Source organism: Leucopleurus acutus (assembly GCF_964270905.1).
Source record: "Leucopleurus acutus genome assembly, chromosome: 14".
Taxonomy (NCBI): Eukaryota; Metazoa; Chordata; class Mammalia; order Artiodactyla; family Delphinidae; genus Leucopleurus; species Leucopleurus acutus.
The window spans coordinates 72,139,580-72,160,836 of record NC_139156.1 but is presented as its reverse complement, the minus strand read 5'-3'; the positions used below and the strand labels follow the sequence as shown (position 1 = coordinate 72,160,836).

Here is a 21,257-nt window from a genome sequence, read left to right as displayed (position 1 = left end):
AAGCCCTCACCTAATTTTTTTTCTTCATTTAACCTTTTGATTTTCAAATCATTCGAGTTTGAAACACTGTCAGGAAATCATCCAAATTCTTCACACAGTCTGGGCAGCTACTGCCAGAAAGTCACGACACCACAGCAGTCCTCCAGCATCACTCTCCCTGACTTCATGAAATCCTACATCTTTTGCAAAACTTGCAGCTTTGTTCTACAGTCAATTGGTTCAAAATCTAATACCCTGGGGTAGACACTGACGAACCAGGATAGATGTCAGCCTTCAGCTGGAAGGAATGTTTGAGTAGGGACCAGTTTTAACAACGGTCAGGTCCTTAGAGGTGATCACACTAAGTGAAGTAAGTCAGAAAGAGAGAGACAAACACCATATGATGTCACTTATATGCGGATCTAAAATACGACACAAACGAACCTATCTACGAAACAGACTCACAGACACAGAGAGTCTGTTTCGTAGATAGGTTCATTTGTGTCGTATGTGACATATGTAAGTGACATCATATGGTGTTTGTCTCTCTCTTTCTGACTTACTTCACTTAGTGTGATCAATACCCTTGATAAACCATAATGGAAAAGAATGTGAAAAAGAATGTGTATATATATATATATATATATATATATATATATATATATATATATATATATATATATATATAAATATATATATAACTGAATCACTTTGCTGCACAGCAGAAATTAAAACACTGTAAATCAACTATACTTCAAAAAAATTTTAAAAAAATGGTCAGGTCCTAAGTGGATATTTGTACGTTATGATGATGTTTGCTCTTCTACACAAGCTCACATCTGTGGGGACATGAATAGTAATGAATAATTTGGATAATAAGGACCTATATTTTTAGAACAATAAAGTGAACTTAATTTTTTTAGACTCAAAGTCTGCCAAGTGATAATCTATTGGTATTTTCCTTAGAACTTCATGGAAGATTCTGAGAGCTTGTAGGAGGATCTTCTGAAGGAGTTATCAGTGTATATTCATTACTAACAATCTGGAAATTTTAAACTTTGGGGATTTTAAAGTTTCTTCTGCTTGTTTTTTTCTTTTTAATCTGTTTCAGGGAACAACGATGATGCCTGAGTTAGTAAACAGGAATTAACTATTGTCTTCCCTTTTTTAACTAGATAAAGCACCGATATATTCTGAACTTCTAAGGGTATTTCCTCTTTTATAGGCCTCCTCATTTCCTTTGTCTGTGAGTAAATACTGAGACTGGATCTGAGCTAACATCATAAAACAGAATAAGTCTCTACATTACAGAGGTCCTCTAATCATGTGTGTCTATGACTACTAGCCATACATACCAGTTTTACAGATGGATGCCTTTTAAAAATCTCTACATCTCACACGAAGAGTACTGCAAATGAGGATATATATGAAATTGAATAATCCAGAGTAATCTGGTTCTTCACGGGATATAGCTCTGAAGTATTATATTCTTAGAAGATACATGAACCAAGCAAGCACCTGACCCAGAACATTGTTTGGGAATCATTATAACAACACTTCTTGGCAGTAGAGCCGTAGGCTTACCTGGGATTGGGCATTGACATTGGCTCCATTTGTAACCAAGACCTTTACCACCTCTGCTTGCCCTGCCAAAGATGCTATATGCAACGCTGTGTTTCCTTTCTGTAAAACAAAAGGCAAGATACATGAGCTCACCCATCTTTCTCTCTACTTTCAACATTTTACAAAATATCAAATCCCTCTATAAGTTCCCCAAAGAGAACGAGGTTGACAGGTATCTCATGAGAAGCGTGCCCCAATTCTTAGCGAGGGCTGAATTCTCACTGAATTGGGCAATTGATATAAAAAGCACAAAATGTGTCATACTGACCTTTGTAGCTGCATCCACGTTGGCTTCTCTCTGTAGCAGCTCAGAAACAACTTCTACATGGCCTTCTTTGGAAGCAAGATGGAGAGCATTCAACCCATTCTGAAGTGAAGGGAAAGCTTTACTCAGCAGGTTGAAAACAGAAGAGTGAACAGTCAACCAAGAACTCTGAAGAGTTCCCACCAACAACCACTTGTGTGTGTTTAGTGTAGGAACTTGAATTAGGAATAAAAGTACTCATGGCAATTAGATAGGTTGTTCTGATGTCATTACGTACTAAATTTTAGGAATTAGTTATTAAAGGATACATATCTACATTTCTGAATGCTTCTCTAACAAAGCAGAGAATAACTTGATAATTCAAGCTGGAGACATTTAATAGAAAACGCTGACAAAAAAGAGAAAGTCTTGGTAATATCTAATGAAAGATTTAAGGAGTTTGAAGTCTGGATTTTTAAAATTTTATCTAAAAACTTAAATAACCATTGTAAAGCAATTATACTCCAATAAAGATGTTAAAAAATAAAAAATAAAACAAAAAATAAATAAAATAAAAACTTAAATAACAACAACAATCACCACAACTAACCTGATTGCAAATGTTGATGTCGACTCCATTTTTTATGTAGTCAAGGGCCTTTTCTAAGTGTCCGGCTCGAGCTGCTCTTAAGTAACTTGCATTGGCATCCGACTGAATAAAAAAGAAAAAACATGTCGATGAAAAAAGGAAACTAATATGCATGTTGCTAACTACCCAGAATTATTGTCCAAACTAAAAAGAAAGTAAAACTGAGATTTTTTTCAATTGAACTATTTTCTTTCTAACGTGAAAACACTAATAAAAGGTCTTCATAAAGTCACCAGGAAAAGTACAAATTCTTCCAAAGTTAGTTTCAAGTGTATAAAGTTAGCCCTTCTGTGATGTCATAACTGATTCTGAACCGAAAGAGAAAATTTCCATGATGTGTAGGTACGTTAAATCAACATACAATTTCATGAAAGTTAAGAAAAATCCTGTAACTTTCTGGTAGTTACATTATTATAAACCTCACTGTTCTCTTTAATCAGAAATTTAATTATACAGATGTTGAACTACAAGGCTACACCTGAAACTCATATAATTAAAAAAAAAAGAAATTTAACATCTACTCCATTCTTTTGTACCTCTCCAACTTTTCAATTAATAGCTTCACGAATACATTTAATGTCACACTAGTTTAACAGGAATTTGTGGGTAATGATGTTCTCTTGAATTTTCCTGCAGGACATAGCCATGTGTTGGAACACAGACTATCTGAAAAGCATTCATTTATAAATGTCTACACAGTCTGTGAAGCATACTTTCCATATATTTTCAAGCCAGCTAAATCTACAGCGTGCAGAAAACTTTATCAGAAGCAGTAGCAGGTTCAAACAAAGAAATATATACACATTTTTAAAACAACAAAAGCCAAGTCTGTAATTCATTCACTGAAAGCATACAACTCTGAACTACTGCTAAACTCTATTACCTACAATTACGCAGCTGAAATCATCTACTACTGAAATTTTTAATGGAAAGAAGGTGATGAGAAGAAAGTCTGCAAAGTTGAGTCTGTACAATTTGTAAAGGAAACTTGCTCCACGTAAAACAACACAGAAGCAGATTTTCTTGAAAGGGCCGCCCAAAACATCACTGGTTATAAATGCAGTCACGCAGGGTATGGCTTAAAAGAGGAAAGTGTCTTCCTTCAGCCATTTGCCAACTACGTCCTTCAAACTCCCATTCACTTACCACCTCATCTGTAAAGGCTTCCCAGACCACCAGGCAGAGCTTAATTGCTCACTGCTCCCAAGGCACTGATTTCATTGAGCCCTCTCGGTATTTATGACCCAGTATCATAGTTTTTGGTATACCTGTCCTTCTTCCTCCCTGAACTGAAAGCCCTTTAAGAACAAGCAGAGGCAGATTTAAGGGGTAGGCAACTTAAAAAAGTTAGTCACCAAGATGCCAATCTTTGAGGAATACTAATTGAACCCTGGAAATGTACCTGAGATGAAGGAAAGGATCCATCCCTCAGAAGGATCTTTGGTTCTGGTGCGGGTCAATTCAGCTGAGCTGACTTGATCAAGACCTCAAAGAAAAAGGGCACTGTCTTCAGGGTCTCCTCCCTCCCCATGTACAGCAGTGTGCCTCTCTCTGAAGGAGTACTGCTTCTTCTAAATTAGGGCTTCTTAATCTCAGCACTATTGGCATTTTGATCCAGATAATTCTCTGATATGGGGACAGTCCTGGTCAGTGTCTATGTTCACCAGTATTTCCAGCATCTACCAACCAGGTAGAATCTCCTATTTGTGACAACCAAAAATGTCTTCATGTCTCCAAGTTTCCGGGGGTGAAGGGTAAAACTGCCCCTGTTGAGAACCATTGCTCTAAATAAATGGTAAACCAATTTGCTGAAAGATTGTGGGTTTAAAAGTCTTAAATCTTTGGCTTGCCTGCATTGCCATATGCCTTGACCTAGCACAAAGCAGTGACTATATGTATAACATCCATCTTTCTCTTTCCTCTACAGCTGGAAGCATCCCTGGCACACAGCAGGTGCCTATAAATGTTCTGTGAATGAACGAAGCAACAAATAAGTAAATTATGTGGAAATAACTGATTATTTCCTAGAATAATACAGGAGGCTTTATTAACAACAACAGTAGCAGTTACTTAAGTTACTATGATACAAAGCTGAACAGCAGAGAGCATAAACTGAGCCATGAGGTGGGTATCTGGGAACACACGTAGGTGCTGCTAAAGCAAAAGTGGGATTTGAGTCAAGCACGCAGATCATTTAATCAGGGCAGAGAGTTCAGTAAGAGGAAGACAACAGATTTGGTTCAAATCAGACAAAGAACAAACCAAAGTTTCCAGAAATGTAAAGAAAAATAAAATTCAGTCTTTAAACAGCTTTGGTACTTGGAGAAGGTTAGTTTTTGTTTGGTTTGTAAGTTCAGTTAGAAATAAATTAGCTGTGCAAAGATGGGTCATTGTACCATAAAATACCATCTTCTTTGTGCCAGCTCAGTGACTTACCAGGGAATTTGCCCAGAAGGGCTCTGATGCTGTTCTGAAAACAAATGACATGAGTCTGCCTGGATATTTCAACAGCCAAAGATAATAACTGTGAGTTAAGTAAGCACCCCAAACCCTGACTTTGAGTACACAAAAACAGCAGCTAAAGAAGTTCAAAAAGAGGTGTCAGAATTCAAGGAAAGCCCCTGAATTGATTCCAGATCTGAAAAGGTTTGGCATTGCTATATACTGCCATTTTTCTCCCACATTTTCTCATAATTTTCCTACCAGAAATTCTAAAGCAAAACAAAATACAGACAATATAAACCAAATCTTCTAATTCAGTGGTTTCCTACCTATCTGGAGCTCAGATTCTTTAGAGACTAACAAAAGTTAACGAATAAATTCCTTTCCTTCGGGCTTCCCTGGTGGCGCAGTGGTTGAGAGTCCGCCTGCCGATCAGGGAACATGGGTTCGTGCCCCGGTCCGGGAAGGTCCCACATGCCGCGGAGCGGCTGGGCCCGTGAGCCACGGCCGCTGAGACTGTGCGTCCAGAGCCTGTGCTCCGCAACGGGAGAGGCCACAACAGTGAGAGGCCCGCGTACAGCAAAAAAAAAAAAAAAAAAAAAAAATCCTTTCCTTCAACAATTGCACATACATGCATACACACAGCAAATTTGCATACATACTCCAAATCTGCATACACACATCAAATCTGCATACAGACATCAAACCTGCATACACACATCAAACATGCATATGCAAACACAACTTCCACGCTATTTCATACGGCTCGGGATTGCTAAGCCTGCTCACAGATTTAGGTTTAAGAACACCTGCTCTAATGATAAAGAATTCTCTGGTGGATACCCTCCCTATATCTATTTCAGCCAATAACCCTGGTATCAAATAATTCTCTGAGGTAGCTAATTTATCACCTGAGAACTTTAGGAAGAAGAAAAAGGACAAAGATTTATTTTCTTCATTTCTCCCGGCCCTCTGTTACGTGCAGACATGTCCAATACACCAATACATAATAATCAGCCACTGCTTGTACTTCAAAGAAGAAGTCTAGGGAGAGAAAGAGGAAAATACAAAGAAAAAGCAGGAAGAGGGAAATGAAGACTGCCTTGAAGAAACATGACAACTTAGGAAATGCAATTATTACAGCCCACAGACAAAGAACCAAGATCTTCCTTCCACAAATATTTGTTGAACATCAATTTTGAACTAGTCATGCCAACATCTGGCTGTATGGTAGGGAACAAAACATATGTGGTACCAATGAACACTCGCTGGCCTTCATCTCACCCTTACACTTTCCCAAACTGTGCTGCTTTACTGGCAGGATAAATAATGGAGTCTTCATTTTTTTCTTTTTTCAGATTTGCCTGTAGTACCTATATACCGTTGTTTATTTCCTTAATGTTAAAAATATATACAGTATTTTGTATTAGGCTTAATATCAATGTGTTGCATCTCTCAGCTATCATTCCATCAAGTAACTAGGGGTTACTCTTAACACAGGCTACAGCCTGTTTTTAATCTGGAACATTCTATCCAAACAATGTCTCTTTTAAGCCAATTGTAGACAAATTACTATGGAAGGAAATTAGGTCCCATGAGAGGCTGAGCGCTGTCACATGGAAAGTCATACTGAGGAGACCATTGCCTACGGAGTTAGTTGGTACAAAATGAATATGAGTAAGTTGGTCATCATTTCATTTCCCCCCAGAGATGATGAAAATCTGAAGGAAGAACTTGGAAAATGAAAGTGTCTTTCGCCACTTTGATGTCTTGTCTACTTAGTAATTTTACTAGACAGGAAAGAAATATGAACCTTGTGTGTTTTTCAAGGAAAGTTTTTCAAGGATAGAATCAAACATCATTATAAATTAACCTACTAACTCAGAATTTTCACCTGTACTGAATATTGGTATTATTCAGCAAAAAGCAGTGATTGGAAAAAAATAAGCATTTCTGGAGTGCCAACCTCAGGAATAACTAATACTTCATACCTCTGACTATGTGCTACATACTATTACAAGCAGTTAGATTAACTTAATTATATTATTGGCACTTGATTATATCATTAGTCACTTAATATAATATGTAATAATTGTATAAGTACTTATATTAACTTAGTCCTTATAATATTTCCAGGAAGTAGTATAGTGGGGTCGAATCATGCTGCCCCCCCCAAATTCATGTCTACTTAGAACTACAGAACATGACCTTATATGGAAATAGGACCTTTACAGACATAATTATTTAAGATGAGGTCATACTGGATTAGAATGGGCCCTAAATCCAATGACTGATGTCCTAATAACAAGAGAAGATATACAAATATAGAATCATTATGTTGTACACCTGAAAATAATATAGTGCTACATAGCAATTATATCTCAATTACAAAAAAAGAGGAGGAGACACAGACACATAAGAGAAACCATGTTAAAATGGAGGAAGAGACTGGAGTATTGTTGCCTCGAGACAAGGTCTGCCAGGAACCACCAGGAGCTGGAAAAGACAAGGAAGAATCATCCCCTAGAGCCTTTGGAGGGAGTGTGGCACTGAGGACACCTTGATTCTGGACCCCTGGCCTCCAGAACTGTGAAAGATTGATTATCTATTTATTTATTTAAAGATGTTTTTGATGTGGACCATTTTTAAAGTTTTTATTGAAGTTACAATATTGCAACAATATTGCTTCTGTTTAATGTTTTGGTGTTTTGGCTGCAAGGCACGTGGGATCTTAGCTCCCCGACCAGGGGTAGAACCTGAACCCACTGCATTGGAAGGCTAAGTCTTAACCACTGGACCACCAGGGAAGTCCCCTATTTATTTATGTGCTGTGTCCGGTGCAGCTTGCGGGATCTTAGTTCCCTAACTGGGGACTGAACCTGGGCCACAGCAGTGGAAGCATCGAGTCCTAACCACTGGACTGCCAGGGAATTCTGAGAATACATTCCATTGTTTTAAGCCACTTAGTTTGTGATGGCTTGTTATGGAAGCCCTAAGAAACGAATGCAAGTAAGCACTACTGGCTCCACTTTATAGATGAGGAAACCGGGCTATAGAATGAATGCCTTTTGCAGAGACACACAGCTTGTGAGTGGCAGGGAATACATTCAGAGAGTCTGACTCCAGAGTCTAGGCTGTTAATCACTACTTTAAGAAAGGGCTTAATAAATATTTGGTCAATAGTCTATGCCCAGTAACTCTTGGTTAATTAGTTCATTCATCTTCCATCAATCAATCCGTCCGTCTGTTCATTCATCCATCGAATTAACTATCTAGGCAATACTTCAGGTACATCCTCGCTGGAGCACAATCCCTTCACTGAGTTCAAGGCTCAAGATCAGGCTAAGAGTAGCTCGCCAGAAGACATGCAGACTGGCGACTCAGTGACACATAACAGAGCTTTGCTCCACTGCCTCTAAACAGCAGGGAGCAGTCTCTGAGGCCTATTAATACCTGATCAACTGATTCTCCAATCCTTTTCCTACATCTCATCTTCCCAACTATCTGGGAACCATGTGAAGGGAAGATGACCCTTCCTGTAAGCTTTAGGTTCTTTTCTCCTACTGGTGTCCTGTTCCCTGCCTACCAACATACTCAGGTGTTTCTTAAACCTAAAGCAAACAAACAAACAAACAAACTACACACATACAATCCAAAAGCCCCTTTCCTTCCAGTCTTCTACCTAGCACCCATGCAAGGCATGTCTGTTTCTCAGTGTGCTAGACTGGTTAATTGGTCTGTATCCCAACAACTCCACTTACTAGCAGTGCTACCTGTGGCAAGTATCTTAACATATGTGTGCTTCAGTTTTCTCAGCTGTCAAGTGGTGATAAACTAATCTACTATTAGGATGAAATTAGTTCATGTAGGGTAATTAACAGGGTGAGTGCATAGCAAGCACTCAATAAATGATTATTATTTTATTTTAAAATCATTCTGTGAATATCAAACGTTTTGAAGGATTGGTTTAGGTTAGTCCCACTGCTTCTATATCCTTAATACTATTGATAACTCATCTTTGAGTCCCTAGCAATATGGCGTCTCGCACTAATCAATAAAGTCTCTGTATGCAATCACCAATGACCTTGCAATCATCAAATCCCGTTACTTAATTATACTTCTCTCCTCTGAATGTTGAATCATTGGACAGTACTGATCACCTTCTCTTTCTTCAACATCTTCCCTTTAGCTTCTCTCAACTCTTTGTTCACGCCTTTGTGTTCCTCACTGCCTCAACCCATCACTGAAAAATGCGCCTTTTCCATTTTCAGATCTCACATTTCTTTCCTTCCTGTTCTCTTTCCCAAAGTGATCTCATCACTATCACGACTTCCACAATTCTTTTTACGCCTAACACTCTATATCTACATCGTGCCCATCTGTATCTATCCTAAAACATTTCCCTTTCCATGTCTCACAATTTCCTCACCTCAACAGCAACAACAAACATTTACTGAGAACACATTTCTGTCACTGCAACTAAGTACTCATGGCAGAGATGTGAGTAATAAACTCCCTTGATCTCCTTATTTCGATTTAAAGGTCCCAAGATTATCCTAACCCCTCAGGCATGCAACTTTGGTGTCAATCGTTTTTATTTTAATTGAGGTATAACTGACATATAACATTATATTAGTTTCAGGTGTACAATGACTTCATCTTTGTATATATTGAGAATGATCACCATAATAAGTTTAGTTAACATCCATCACTGTACATGGTTATAATTTTATTTTTCTTGTGTTGAGAGGCGTGAATCCTCAATTACGTCTTCCTTCTTCCCCTCAAACCCGCCCAGAAAGTTACACACATGAATCCTATCAAATATTCTGTCCCTGGGGGCTTTTACAGTTTCCATCTTCCTTTTAAAAAGTGCTTATCAGAATGTGTATCATACATACAAAAGACGGCATAAAACATATATGAACAGTTCAAAGAAAAATCGTAAAAGCAATACCCACATACCTGGTCAGCTCAAGAATCAAAGTTACAAGCAGCTTTGTAGACCTCCAATGAGCCCTTCCTTAACTGGCTCTCCAAAGGCATCTTCTGTTCTAGTTAATCATTCTCATGACTTTCTTTTTTTTTTTTATTTTTTATTTTTTTTCTCATGACTTTCTTTATAGTTTTAACATCTACATAAACCTTGATAAGCCAAATATGATATAATTGGCTACCTTAGCACTCTCTATGAGTAGAATCATACATTATGATGTATATGATGTATACATTAGGATATATATATACACATTATATATAATATAATACATTATATATAATCATACATTATATATATCTTTCTGTGACATGTTCCTTTTGTCTAATGCTGTATTAGAGTCATCCTTGTTGACACGTGTAACTGCAGTAGAGTTGTCACTGCTGCGGCAGAAGATATCATTATGTGACTGTAACAGAATCCATCCACTGTGGAGCTGTTAACTGTGCTGCTCCTGTCCACTATGAACGGTGCTGCCATGAACATTATAGCACCAGTCCTGGTACACACAGGCAAGATACTAAGGTATATAGCTAGGACCATAAATGCTGGGTCATTGGGTATGTGCGCATGCAACTTACCCAGTTAATGACAAATCGTTTTCCAAAGTGATGGTACCAATTTACACTCTCTGTAGTTTGTGATGATTGACTGTGAGCTCATACTCCTTAGAAACTAATCTTGGGGAATACTTTAAGGTTTGGGTTTGCCATCTGCCAAAGAGGAATTTTAGATTGTGTCTGCCAGTTGCCTAGAGGCACTATCAACCCAAGATTATTTCTGAAATAAATGCTTGCCTTGAGGGCTCTTTGTTTTAAAGACAAAAACAAAAATAGATAAATTTTGACCTCAAACTGGTATGGATATGAGGGATTCCTTGTGGTTACAAATTCTCAGGGGAGACTTTTTTCTTTCTATCTGGTAACCAATTGAGACAGGCAAGTTTTTGCTCTATTCTTCTATGCGGTGGGTTTATTTCCTGGCCACCTTTTATATTGGGAGCTTCACCCTTTGGGGTCCAGCTTATTGGAAGGCTCACACTAGACTGTCCACCTTGGTCTCCCGTGTCCTGTGTCTATGCGGCCAAGTAAAACTGGTCCTTGATTTCATGTCATTTTTCACCTCTAAAGATCCCTTACCTTTGTGCCAGTTCACAGTACTCTTCAAAAGACTTATTTTTGTCATCACCTTAACATCTTCACATTTTTTACAGCTGGAAATACACTTAATCTTTTTTTTTTTTAATTCACCCTGCTGCTTGCCCAGTTTGGGCCCTAGCCATGTGGCGCCCAGATGCGTCTAAAAACCTCCAGGAGGTAGTAGCCAGCTCGCTGTCTCTAGCTGAATATTCCAGAAGCACTGAACACTATTCAAGAAAGTGTGAGGAGCCACTGAGAGCTCTGAGAAAATTATGACAAGGATGATAGCTGCATATTAATAAGGGTCTATTACAGGTCAGGGACTTTACTGAGCATTATATATATATCATTTTGTATCGTTATACATGCTTTATTATTATGTATTTCTTAACAATTCAATCAAGATAGGAATCTTCATTACAAATGTGAAAAACTGAGTTTCCTAAAAGGTAAGTGACTTGCCCAAGGTCATGCAGCTAATAAGTAGGCAGCAAGAACTGAAACCCATAACTGCTTGATAATAAGCCCAAGCTCTTTCCTCAACAGCAGAGGTTCTGTGGAGCCCTAGGGTTCACGAATCCTGAGGTCAAGAGTAAGGCTGAGTATAGAACTAACATATGATTCAGCAATCCCACTCCTGAGCATGTAACTGGAGAAAACCATACTTTGAAAAAATACATGCACCCCAATGTTCACTGCAGCTCTGTTTACAATAGCCAGGACATGGAAGCAACCTAAATGTCCATCAATAGATGAATGGATAAAGAAAATGTGGTACATATGTACAATGGAATATTACTCAGCCATAAAAAAGAATGAAATAATGCCATTTGCAGGAACATGGATGGACCTAGAGATTATCATGCTAAGTGAAGTAAGTCAGAGAAAGACAAATATCATAGAATATCACTCATATGTGGAATCTGATTTTTTAAAAATGATACAAATGAACTTATTTACAAAACAGAAACAGACTCACAGCTTTCAAAAACAAATTTATGGTTACCAAAGGGGAAACATGGGTGGGAGGGATAAATTAGGAGCTTGGGATTAACATACATACACTACCGTATATAAAATAATCAACAAGGACCTATTGTTTTGTGCAGGGAACTCTACTCAATATTCTGTAATAACCTACATGGGTAAAGAATCTGAAAAAGAATGAATATATGTATATATAAAACTGAATCACTTTGCTGCACACCTAAAACTAACACAACATTGTAAATCAACTGTACTCCAAAAAAATTAAAAAAAAAAAAGGAAAGAAAAAAAGAGTAAGGCCAGGTAAGCAGAGTTCAATGTCAGCCCAAGTAGATCTCCTTTTATCTGGTTTCTATATTAATGTTGGATGACAAATGCTTCATTTGTAAAAATGTTTCTGCTTTTAAACCACAGCATTCAATCAATTCCTATGGCATAGTCTCTAAGGCCCTCGAAAACCTGCCCCCAACACTTCTAGCCTGAATGAAAACACAACTACTGATCTTGAGGGCAATCTAGACAGCTGACCATCCCGCAAAGGCTTATGATTTCTCAACAGGCTCCGTAATTCCCCGGCACTGTGACATCACCCACGCATCCCTTCAGCAGTCATGCTCACCGCCACCCCTCGCTCCCCTCCCCCACCGAGAGATTCATCCACTCTACCCTAGATCCAGCTCCAATGTCACTGCATCTTTGCTGTTTTCCCTGATAAACACCAGACATGACTCCTTCTCTCTCCAGACTCCTAAAGCACCTGGTTCAGCTTAGATGCCAGCTGTCGCCTCAAGATGGACTCTATTCTCTTTTAGGCTAAGTCCACGTCCTGCGCAGAGCTGAGTTCTGCGTGACAGACTCTCAGGAAACGCTAAATGAAGACATGCTCATCTCTTGCACAGTCCAGTGCTCTAACTGTTCCTTGAGAAACAAAAACCTACACTAACTTAATTGGGAAGAAAAAAAGTCTATTTCGTATCCTCTCTAGTCTCTTGCAAAGAAAGAGTCTAGTGACAGAATTAGAAGTTCCTCCAAAATTGAAGAGAAGAAGAAGGAGTGGGTCTGAGTTTATTCTGGTTTCTTCATTCACGCTGGGCACATGGCCTGATTTGTAATATGCCTGCTGGGATCACCAATGGAGCAACGTTTTTGTTTTAGGCGTAACTGTCAGAGAGAATCTGCAGGTAAAGTCAGAAGGAGAAAGACAAATACCGTATGATATCACTTGTGTGTGGAATGCAAAATATGACACAAACGAACCCACCTATGAAACAGAAACAGACTCACAGACACAGAGATCAGACTTGTGGTTGCCAAGGGGGTGGGAGGTAGGGGAGGGATGGAGTGGGAGTTTGGGATTAGCAGATGTAAACTATTATATATGGGATGGATAAACAGCAAGGTCCTACTGTATAGCACAGGGAACTATATTCAATATCCTGTGACAAACCGTAATGGAAAAGAATATGAGATCTGAATCGATTTGCTGTTCACCAGAAACTACCACAACATTGTAAATCAACTATACTTCAGTAAAATGAATTTTTTTAAAAAAAGAAAGAATGTGCAGGTAAAGTCTGCATTCTGTTGGCCTAATGAATCACAAGGCACTTAAGTGTCCTGTATCTAATAATATGGTAACGTAACTAACAATCACTGGGCACTTATAACACACAAGGCAGGTTCATTGATTGCCACATATTTATTCTCAGTGGTCTGTCAAGTCTGGGCCATTATCACCCACATTTTACAGATTAGAAAAGTCAGGTTAGGCAACTTTTCCAAAGGGCATTCTTCTAGAAACTGGCAGAGCCAGGATTAGAACTCATGCCCACCTGGTTTTAGAGCTCTGGCCTTAACCCCTAGTATCTAATGCCTTCCTTGGCTAAATGTTCCAGACGTATCAAAGAGCAAAAAGGAACTCAGATTCACTAAGATAAGAAGGAAAGAAACAGCAGCAACATTTATTTAGAGTCACAGGAGAGGCAGGCAAGCACTCGGCTAGACACTGCTCATGGATGAACTTATTTCAGGATCCTGAACATCTGATACTTCTGTGCTTTCAAGGAGAAGATAGAAGCTCAAGAAGCTGCATGATCTTCCACAGCCACACAGCACTGGAATGAGAATTCAGATTCAGGTCTGTGTGATGTCACATCCAGGGAAGTACAGCTAGAGCGTGGGAACTGTTCTTTTAACCAGCCTCCCTCGCTCACCATTCCTTCTGTCCAACAGGACCGACGCCCAAGCACAGGAGACCTTTCCCACACCCACCTCTGCTCCTACAAGTAAGTCGATTGTGTTTTTTTCCTCTACCATGTTTATGTCAGTTGTTCTGGATGTTATCATCATGTAACTTAATTAGGTATTATTTAAGCTGTGAAACAGTATATAGAGAAAGAGTATTTTTATGCAAACGAAATTAAATGCTTTGGAAAGACTCATTAGAAAGACGTTCCTAAAAATGTCGCTGCTGAGTCAGATATAGATGACATGACTGGAAAGGAGGATAATACAAATCAGAAAAATTCGGAAAAACTCTGAAGTCAGATTACATTAGTTTCTAGCTTTCCTTTAAAGACAGCAAACCTGAGATTCGCAGAAAAAGTGTGGGGAGTCATGGGAGGACAACCTCCCAGTCAGCGGCTCTGCGCTCAGAGAACAGTCCTCATCTTCACCTCCCACATTTGGCAAATGGATGTATTGATACATTTATGTGGCTTAAGGTAAAAATCAAATGTTTAACAAATATGAATAACTTTACGATTCCTGGCTACTAACCATTTAAAAAAATTAACCCAAGAACTACCGCTATATAAAAAGGCCTTCTAAACAAACTTACGGCTACCAAAGGTGAAAGGGTTGGGGGAGGGATAAATTGGAGATTGGGATTGACATATACACGCTACTATATATAAATTAGATACTAATAAGGACCTGCCGTATAGCACAGGGAACTCTACTCAGTACTCTGTAATGGCCCATATGGGAAAAGAATCTAAAAAAGAGTGGATATATGTATATGTGTAATGGATTCACTTTGCTGTACAGCAGAAACTAACACAACAGTGTAAATCAACTACACTGCAATAAAAAAATTAAAAAATGACATCTGCTTCCCCAAAATAAAAAGATTCTTTTATCTTAAAAAATGAAAGGCCTTCTATTTGACCATCTTTCTACTTCTCAAGAAGATTCTAAGATACCTCTAATAAAGCTTCTTCCAATAAAAATCTCCATAAGTAATAATCTCTTATCTAGGTGACCAGATCCAACAGACCACATTGCCTGGTTTCTCATCACGCATCAGAAAATATGACCCAGGAAGAGCACAATTTTCCAAACTTCTCATATTGGATGTACTAATATAAATGTGAATGGCAGTACCAGTGTATTTATGCAGACATACCCAGAAAGTCAATCAATCTGTTTTCTTAAAGCCACATGGTTTACCTCACTGGGAGGTTGTGCTGAAAGCGAAATCCACAAGTCTGGGTCTTGAAGTCATAAATATCTTTACTATTAAAACACATCTTCAAAGCGGCTGTCCCATCGTTTATTCCATCACCAGGATTAAGAGTCCATACGCAATAAAGGGTTCAATACCCAGCGGTTAAGGAGTAATGCCTACTCGGCCTCTACCTTAAGGATGCAGTTATGGCTTTCAGTGATCTGGAGGCAGCAGGTGGAATGAGAATTCCTAGAAGAACCTGCACCAGATGATAAAGCCCGTAGAAGCTCCCTGAGAAAAGCATTTCTGCATCCTGGATACAGGTGGGAAAAGAGGTAAGAGGAGGCGGCAGGACTTCAACAGGGGACTTAGTCAGTGGGGACGAGAAGGAGGGAGCAGTGGTCAGAGATTCAGAAATGGAAGGGTTGAAAGAATGGTGAGTAGACGATCTCTACTGAAAAGGACAGTCCCCTGAGGAGAATAGCCAAGGCAAGGTTCACAGAGGGTTTGGAATGGCAGATAGATCTGATTTAACTTCACCCTAAAGATACCAGGAGAGAATGAGGGTTTTAGAGAGTGAAAAGGAGTCATTAAATCTATCTTTTAGCCCAACAAGATGGCAGATTAGAGTGTGGTGGGGGAAATGAAGACAAAAAGGTCTGTAGGTCAATGGTTGTCAATCCACCATGCTTCAAGGATCTCCAGGGGAAGATGAAAAAGAAACAGTCAAACCACTTAGGTCCCAACACAGATTCAACTGTCTGAGATGGGACATTTCGATAAACACAACTCAAGTGATTCTAATACCCAGATGGAGGCGAGCACCACTGAATTAGGCTGCTGTAAAAATATGGCTCTATTGATTTGGAGATTTGGGGGAGGGGACAGCAGATAGAACGGAAAAGAAGGGAGTGCTATGAGAGGCCTTTTGAAGGTCTGCTGACCAACTTTTAATTTCATGTAAAAGATTAAATTCTCAACGCTGAATTTGTAAATTTTGGCTTTCATGTTTGCCTCTTGTCCCCTTTTTCTTACTCTTCTGTGGCCCCCCCTTTTTAAAGCAAACTTTTACAGGCAGAAATGAAAGCTATGAAGCTTTTCTTGGCAGCATTAGCAGTAATTTTTGATGGATAAAGTAATACAGATCTGCAAATTCCTCTCAGTCAGGAAGGAGACTTACACAGTGTCGGGGCCTTCTTATCAAGAACCCCAAATCCTCTATGGCATTGCTCCTTAATTAGTGATTTCAGCAGCAGTTACAGTTTTGAAATAGACAAGGAGCTGCTTTGTGCAACTTCTCAAAATCCAAACCCAGTGTGTTTACCTGGAATAAAACCATGTTCAATGGAAACAAATCGAGTGACTTGAGAGTCACATCCTTCTGCGTTTCAGGCTTTGAGATCAGATATGGGGTCATGGTGCTTCCAAGCACATGAGGTGGGGAGAGAGTGACAAGGGATGGATTTTTTTCTCACTAGATTAGAGCAGCATCACTGCTTATACCCTGGATGATAGCCATTCAGATAGTACCCATTCAAAGTTTCCGGTGACTTTAGAGTATGATATTATGTGCTGATATTTCATAAGTATTTTACACAGTGATCTAATTTCTGACCCGTTTCAAAAGAATGCGACCCACTGGGCGACTTAAAACAACTGTGACTTTCATGCAACAGTCTGCCTCCTGTCAATAAAAACCTCAGACTTTTGGGAGACTGGTTTTTCCTTTTTTCCCCCCAAAGGGGTATTATGTCAGCAAATAGATCCGTTTTAGGTGTGTGTTTGGAGGTGGGGTATAGGGATATTAAACAAAGGGAAATTATGTGTGTGTCTTCTGCACGGCAAGTATTTGGAAAAACTTGAAACCTTTTATTTAGGGAAGACCTGTGGTTATTAAGATTTCACTCTTTTTTGGGAATTTGCTGGCGGTCCGGTGGTTAGGGCTCTGTGTTTCCACTGCAGGGGGCACGGGTTCGATCCCTGGTCAGGGAACTAAGATCCTGCATGCCACACAGCCAAAAAAAAAAAAAAAAAAAGTTTTCATTCTTTGTTATTTAACTGCTACCTAGTTATTGGAAATAAACCAGCATTTTCCATCCATAAAGCGGGAAGAGGAGGAATACAAGGGGCCAGGGGCTTACCCAGTAAGGAAAATGCTCCTAAAGGCTATCTACATGTGTAATCACCACTATCAAAACGACCCCAAGTGCAAGGGGCTGCCTCCACAGATTCCTCTGATCGCTACAAGGCTGCTTTTGTTTGTAGGGATTTTGCTTGGAAGTAACGTCAGTTCATCCCTGAAAATGAGGTCACTGTCCCCTAACACATGTTAGTCATGGTTAGCGTCTTTTCACTGGGACCTCTGCCAGGGAGGCCCCTGCTGTTGTACATTTCAAACCTGCCAGGGCGTCTGCACACAGCAGCCCCTCTGAAACTGAAAGGCAAAACAGCACTCCTACCTTTACCTTTAGGTAGAGGGGAATGGGAATCCTTTAAAAAAATAAATACAGTGCCGGCAGGCTTTTGTTTTTATAAAGGCAGTGGCTTTTTTTGTTGGTTTTTTTTTTTTTTTACAGATTTACCTTGCCGTGCCGATAAATCCACTCTCATCAAGTGTGTCTCTTACGATCTGGTTTACATCAAGAAGACCCAGAATACAGGCCCCTTATGATATCTTTTCTCACCCAGAATTCAGAGCCCTAAAAATTCTCCTGGAGACTGATTAGAAATGAAAATAAATACAGAGAGGAAAGATGCTTCTCATAGAAAAGAAGAAGCACGTCAGTTATCGGTGGTGGGCGAGTGGGTACTTCCAATATTCCTCAACGGAAGGTTGATTCTATTCAGCTGCAGAACAGGATTTATTTCAGTTTGTCTGAAATTTTCTGAGAATACAAAGTAGGATTTAAAGAGCCAGTTTCACCTGCCTCCCAAGGGATATAAAACCATATGTGTCAGGGGAGGAGAGTTTTCTATGTCTTCATAACATGAGGGCAATACAGTAATCTTTTGTCCTGATTTGTACTAGCTTGGGGCCGAATTTCAAATCATTTGGACTTAAAACTTTCATTTAAATAAATTTCCTCACACAGTAGAAGCTGTACGTTCTCTTAGTGTGCTGCAGACACAGATTATGTCCTAACACTATTATGTGTTAGGTAGAAACCATAAATAATGTTAGGAAATTGATAGAGTAGAATGATTTGACTAAATGATAGGTGAGTCCCCACTTTCCCTAAAAGCTCCCTGATACTACATGATGTGGAAGCACTCTTACAGCTCATGGTAAATAAATGGCTTATTTCCTCAGCGAACAAAAATGGAAAAGTGTTAATGAAAGTTCTATTGTAGCCAGAATACTTCACACAAGTTGTGGAACGAGGTGTAGCTCTTTATCCAAAATACTTCTGAAGTTTTAAACGCAAACCAAATGAACTCTTCATTCCATTCAAGGACATTGTAGGACAGGGTGAGTCAGTCTTGACTCACATCAGAGTGAAGGTATACCACAGGGATATGTTACCTTAAGATTTAAAATATTTATCTTTGGTTATTCTGAAACAATAAACATCCAAATAAATAAGTAAGCCTGGGAAATAGCCACAGATGGAAAATAATTTCTGCAAAGTCTGTTTTGCAGGTATATTCATTACCAGGCTTGTTTGATATCTCTGCTATGTTTAGACATGTTTCTGGTTATCCCTTGGGACAAAGAAGCACTAGAGAAACGGTAACACATTGTTTGGAAAAAAACAAGTCTATCCGCAGCTCTCTCAGTCAGTGCTCAGCAGTTCAGAATATAGAACAGCCCTGGAGAATTTTCTTTTTTTTTTTCTCTGTATTCATTCACAAAGATGGAACATTACTATGAGGAAGATTTAGTCCTTTTGGAAATTTTAATCATCTTATTTCAGGGAATTATTTTCCCCATTGACTTAAAACAAGAATGCAATGGAAGATTGCATCAAATAGTTAGCTGTTCCTGTTGGTTTGTAACATGCCCGTTTTGTAGATGTCAGGCTCTCTAAAGTATGACCAAATGCCGTTTTCCATTTGTTAGGCAGAAAGTGAGTGCTGAATAAAAAAGTATAGAGCCACTCGGGCTCTTAAAATTTCTTATTATCAGTCATTCCTTCCTCCTTTCTTGCTGTGCTTGATCTAGTTCATCTGTCTCAATAATTTCCCATGCGAACTTGTCTTTTAAGAAATTCGTTTTTGCTCTCCCATGAGTGAGGCTGCCTATAAAATACTCGATGCATAATCTGTACTTCATTGTTCATTTTGGGAAGTGGCCGTCTTACACGAGCAGGCTGCGCCACCCCGGGAAAGATCAGTTGACGTGTATCTCATTGCGCCTTCGTTTACAATTGTGTTACAGCACGAGCGTCGTTTATGTACGTGCCCTTGACTGACCTCAACAATATTTACTAACTCTCAGGACACATAGCCCTGAACTAGTACACTGGTAAGCAAAGATTTAATATATGGATGATTAAATCTTAGTCTTTAGAAACAGCTTTGCTTTGTATTAACAATAACAACAAAAAAGGTACATTTCTGTTGTTGTTATTTTTTGCACACATCTTGTTTTTTTGCGTTAGGTAGAGGTCACCGTATCATCTCTACTGTATAAAGAGGAAGCTGAAGCAAAAGCAGGCACGATTTGCTTAATTAGTTAGAAAATTGCTGAAAATAGAATTTAAGATTTCTGAATTTAATGTTCTCCCCATTACCTCATGGTTCAAGAGCAAGAATTAATTCGTGCACAGTTTTATGTTTTGAACTACAGGGAAAAGACTTGGCTGAAGATTTTCCTGCCAGACTCCTAAGATGAATGGGATTTCCAAGGTCACCTGGTCCAACCTCTCCATCCTCAGCCTCCCATCCACATTGCAACTCTCCCTACACAGCCATCCTGAGGATGCTATCAGGTACAACAGTGCATCTCACCAGTGTGACCCCACGCCTCACAGACAAAGAGGGCTAAAAACAACAGACAACTCTGTCTCTTTAGACGTCAGATGAAGCTGCTCTATGACCCAGTGGTATAGTATTATGCAGTTAAAATCTGGGAGTCTGTGGGCACCTTTATTTACAAAACAAATACCAGGTTGTTGCACACCTTGGCTAAACAACAATGATGATGACAGATTGCAGAGTCCCTTAGAAACGCACCTTGTAATACTAAGATATCGCTGCTTACCATTTAGGAAACACAGAGCAGTTACTTCTGGCATCACATGTGGTGGATTATATAAAATACATCAAATGTTTGGGAGTTTTCCATTTATTTGGTATGTTATGAATCAGAACGAGGATGTCAGGGCTTCATACCTAAGGATCCTTATTATGTAGGAGGTATTGGCACAAGTCCTAAAATATTTAATCCAGGGAACTAGTCACATTTTAAATACAGCAACTGAAAACAGTGATAAGCAAATATTGGTCTAGGTATCAGGAGAAAAGAGAAAGTATTTACCGAGGAGATGAACATTTTCCCGACAGTTTTTTTTTTGTTGTTGTTTTTTGGAGATCAGGAAATAAATCGCTCGGTTTTTAGTGTGGATATAGACAATGTTGCCAACATAACTATTTTCTTCCAGTGCATAAATGTACTTTATATGGAGGGCATCGCCAGGAAGTCACAATATGCTGGACTTTGCTTCCCGGTCAGTGAGGCCTGGGGTTGAACGCCCAGAGGAATTGAAGGATGAGGCCCAGAACACCAGAGGGAGAGGAGGCGTTAGCTA

At 39.2% G+C, this 21,257-nt stretch overlaps 1 protein-coding gene across 1 annotated transcript in view; it reads right to left on the bottom strand.

Annotated features, from left to right (window-relative positions):
- The window catches only part of ANK3 (ankyrin 3), a 333,291-nt gene that overhangs the window by 223,293 nt on the left and 88,741 nt on the right, over positions 1-21,257 (bottom strand). The window contains exons 2-4 of the mRNA XM_082855185.1: positions 2,457-2,558; positions 1,871-1,969; positions 1,564-1,662 (exon numbers count right to left, since the gene is read on the bottom strand). Of these exons, the coding sequence (XP_082711311.1) occupies positions 1,564-1,662; positions 1,871-1,969; positions 2,457-2,558 (300 nt within the window). The remainder of the gene's footprint in view (positions 1-1,563; positions 1,663-1,870; positions 1,970-2,456; positions 2,559-21,257) is intronic.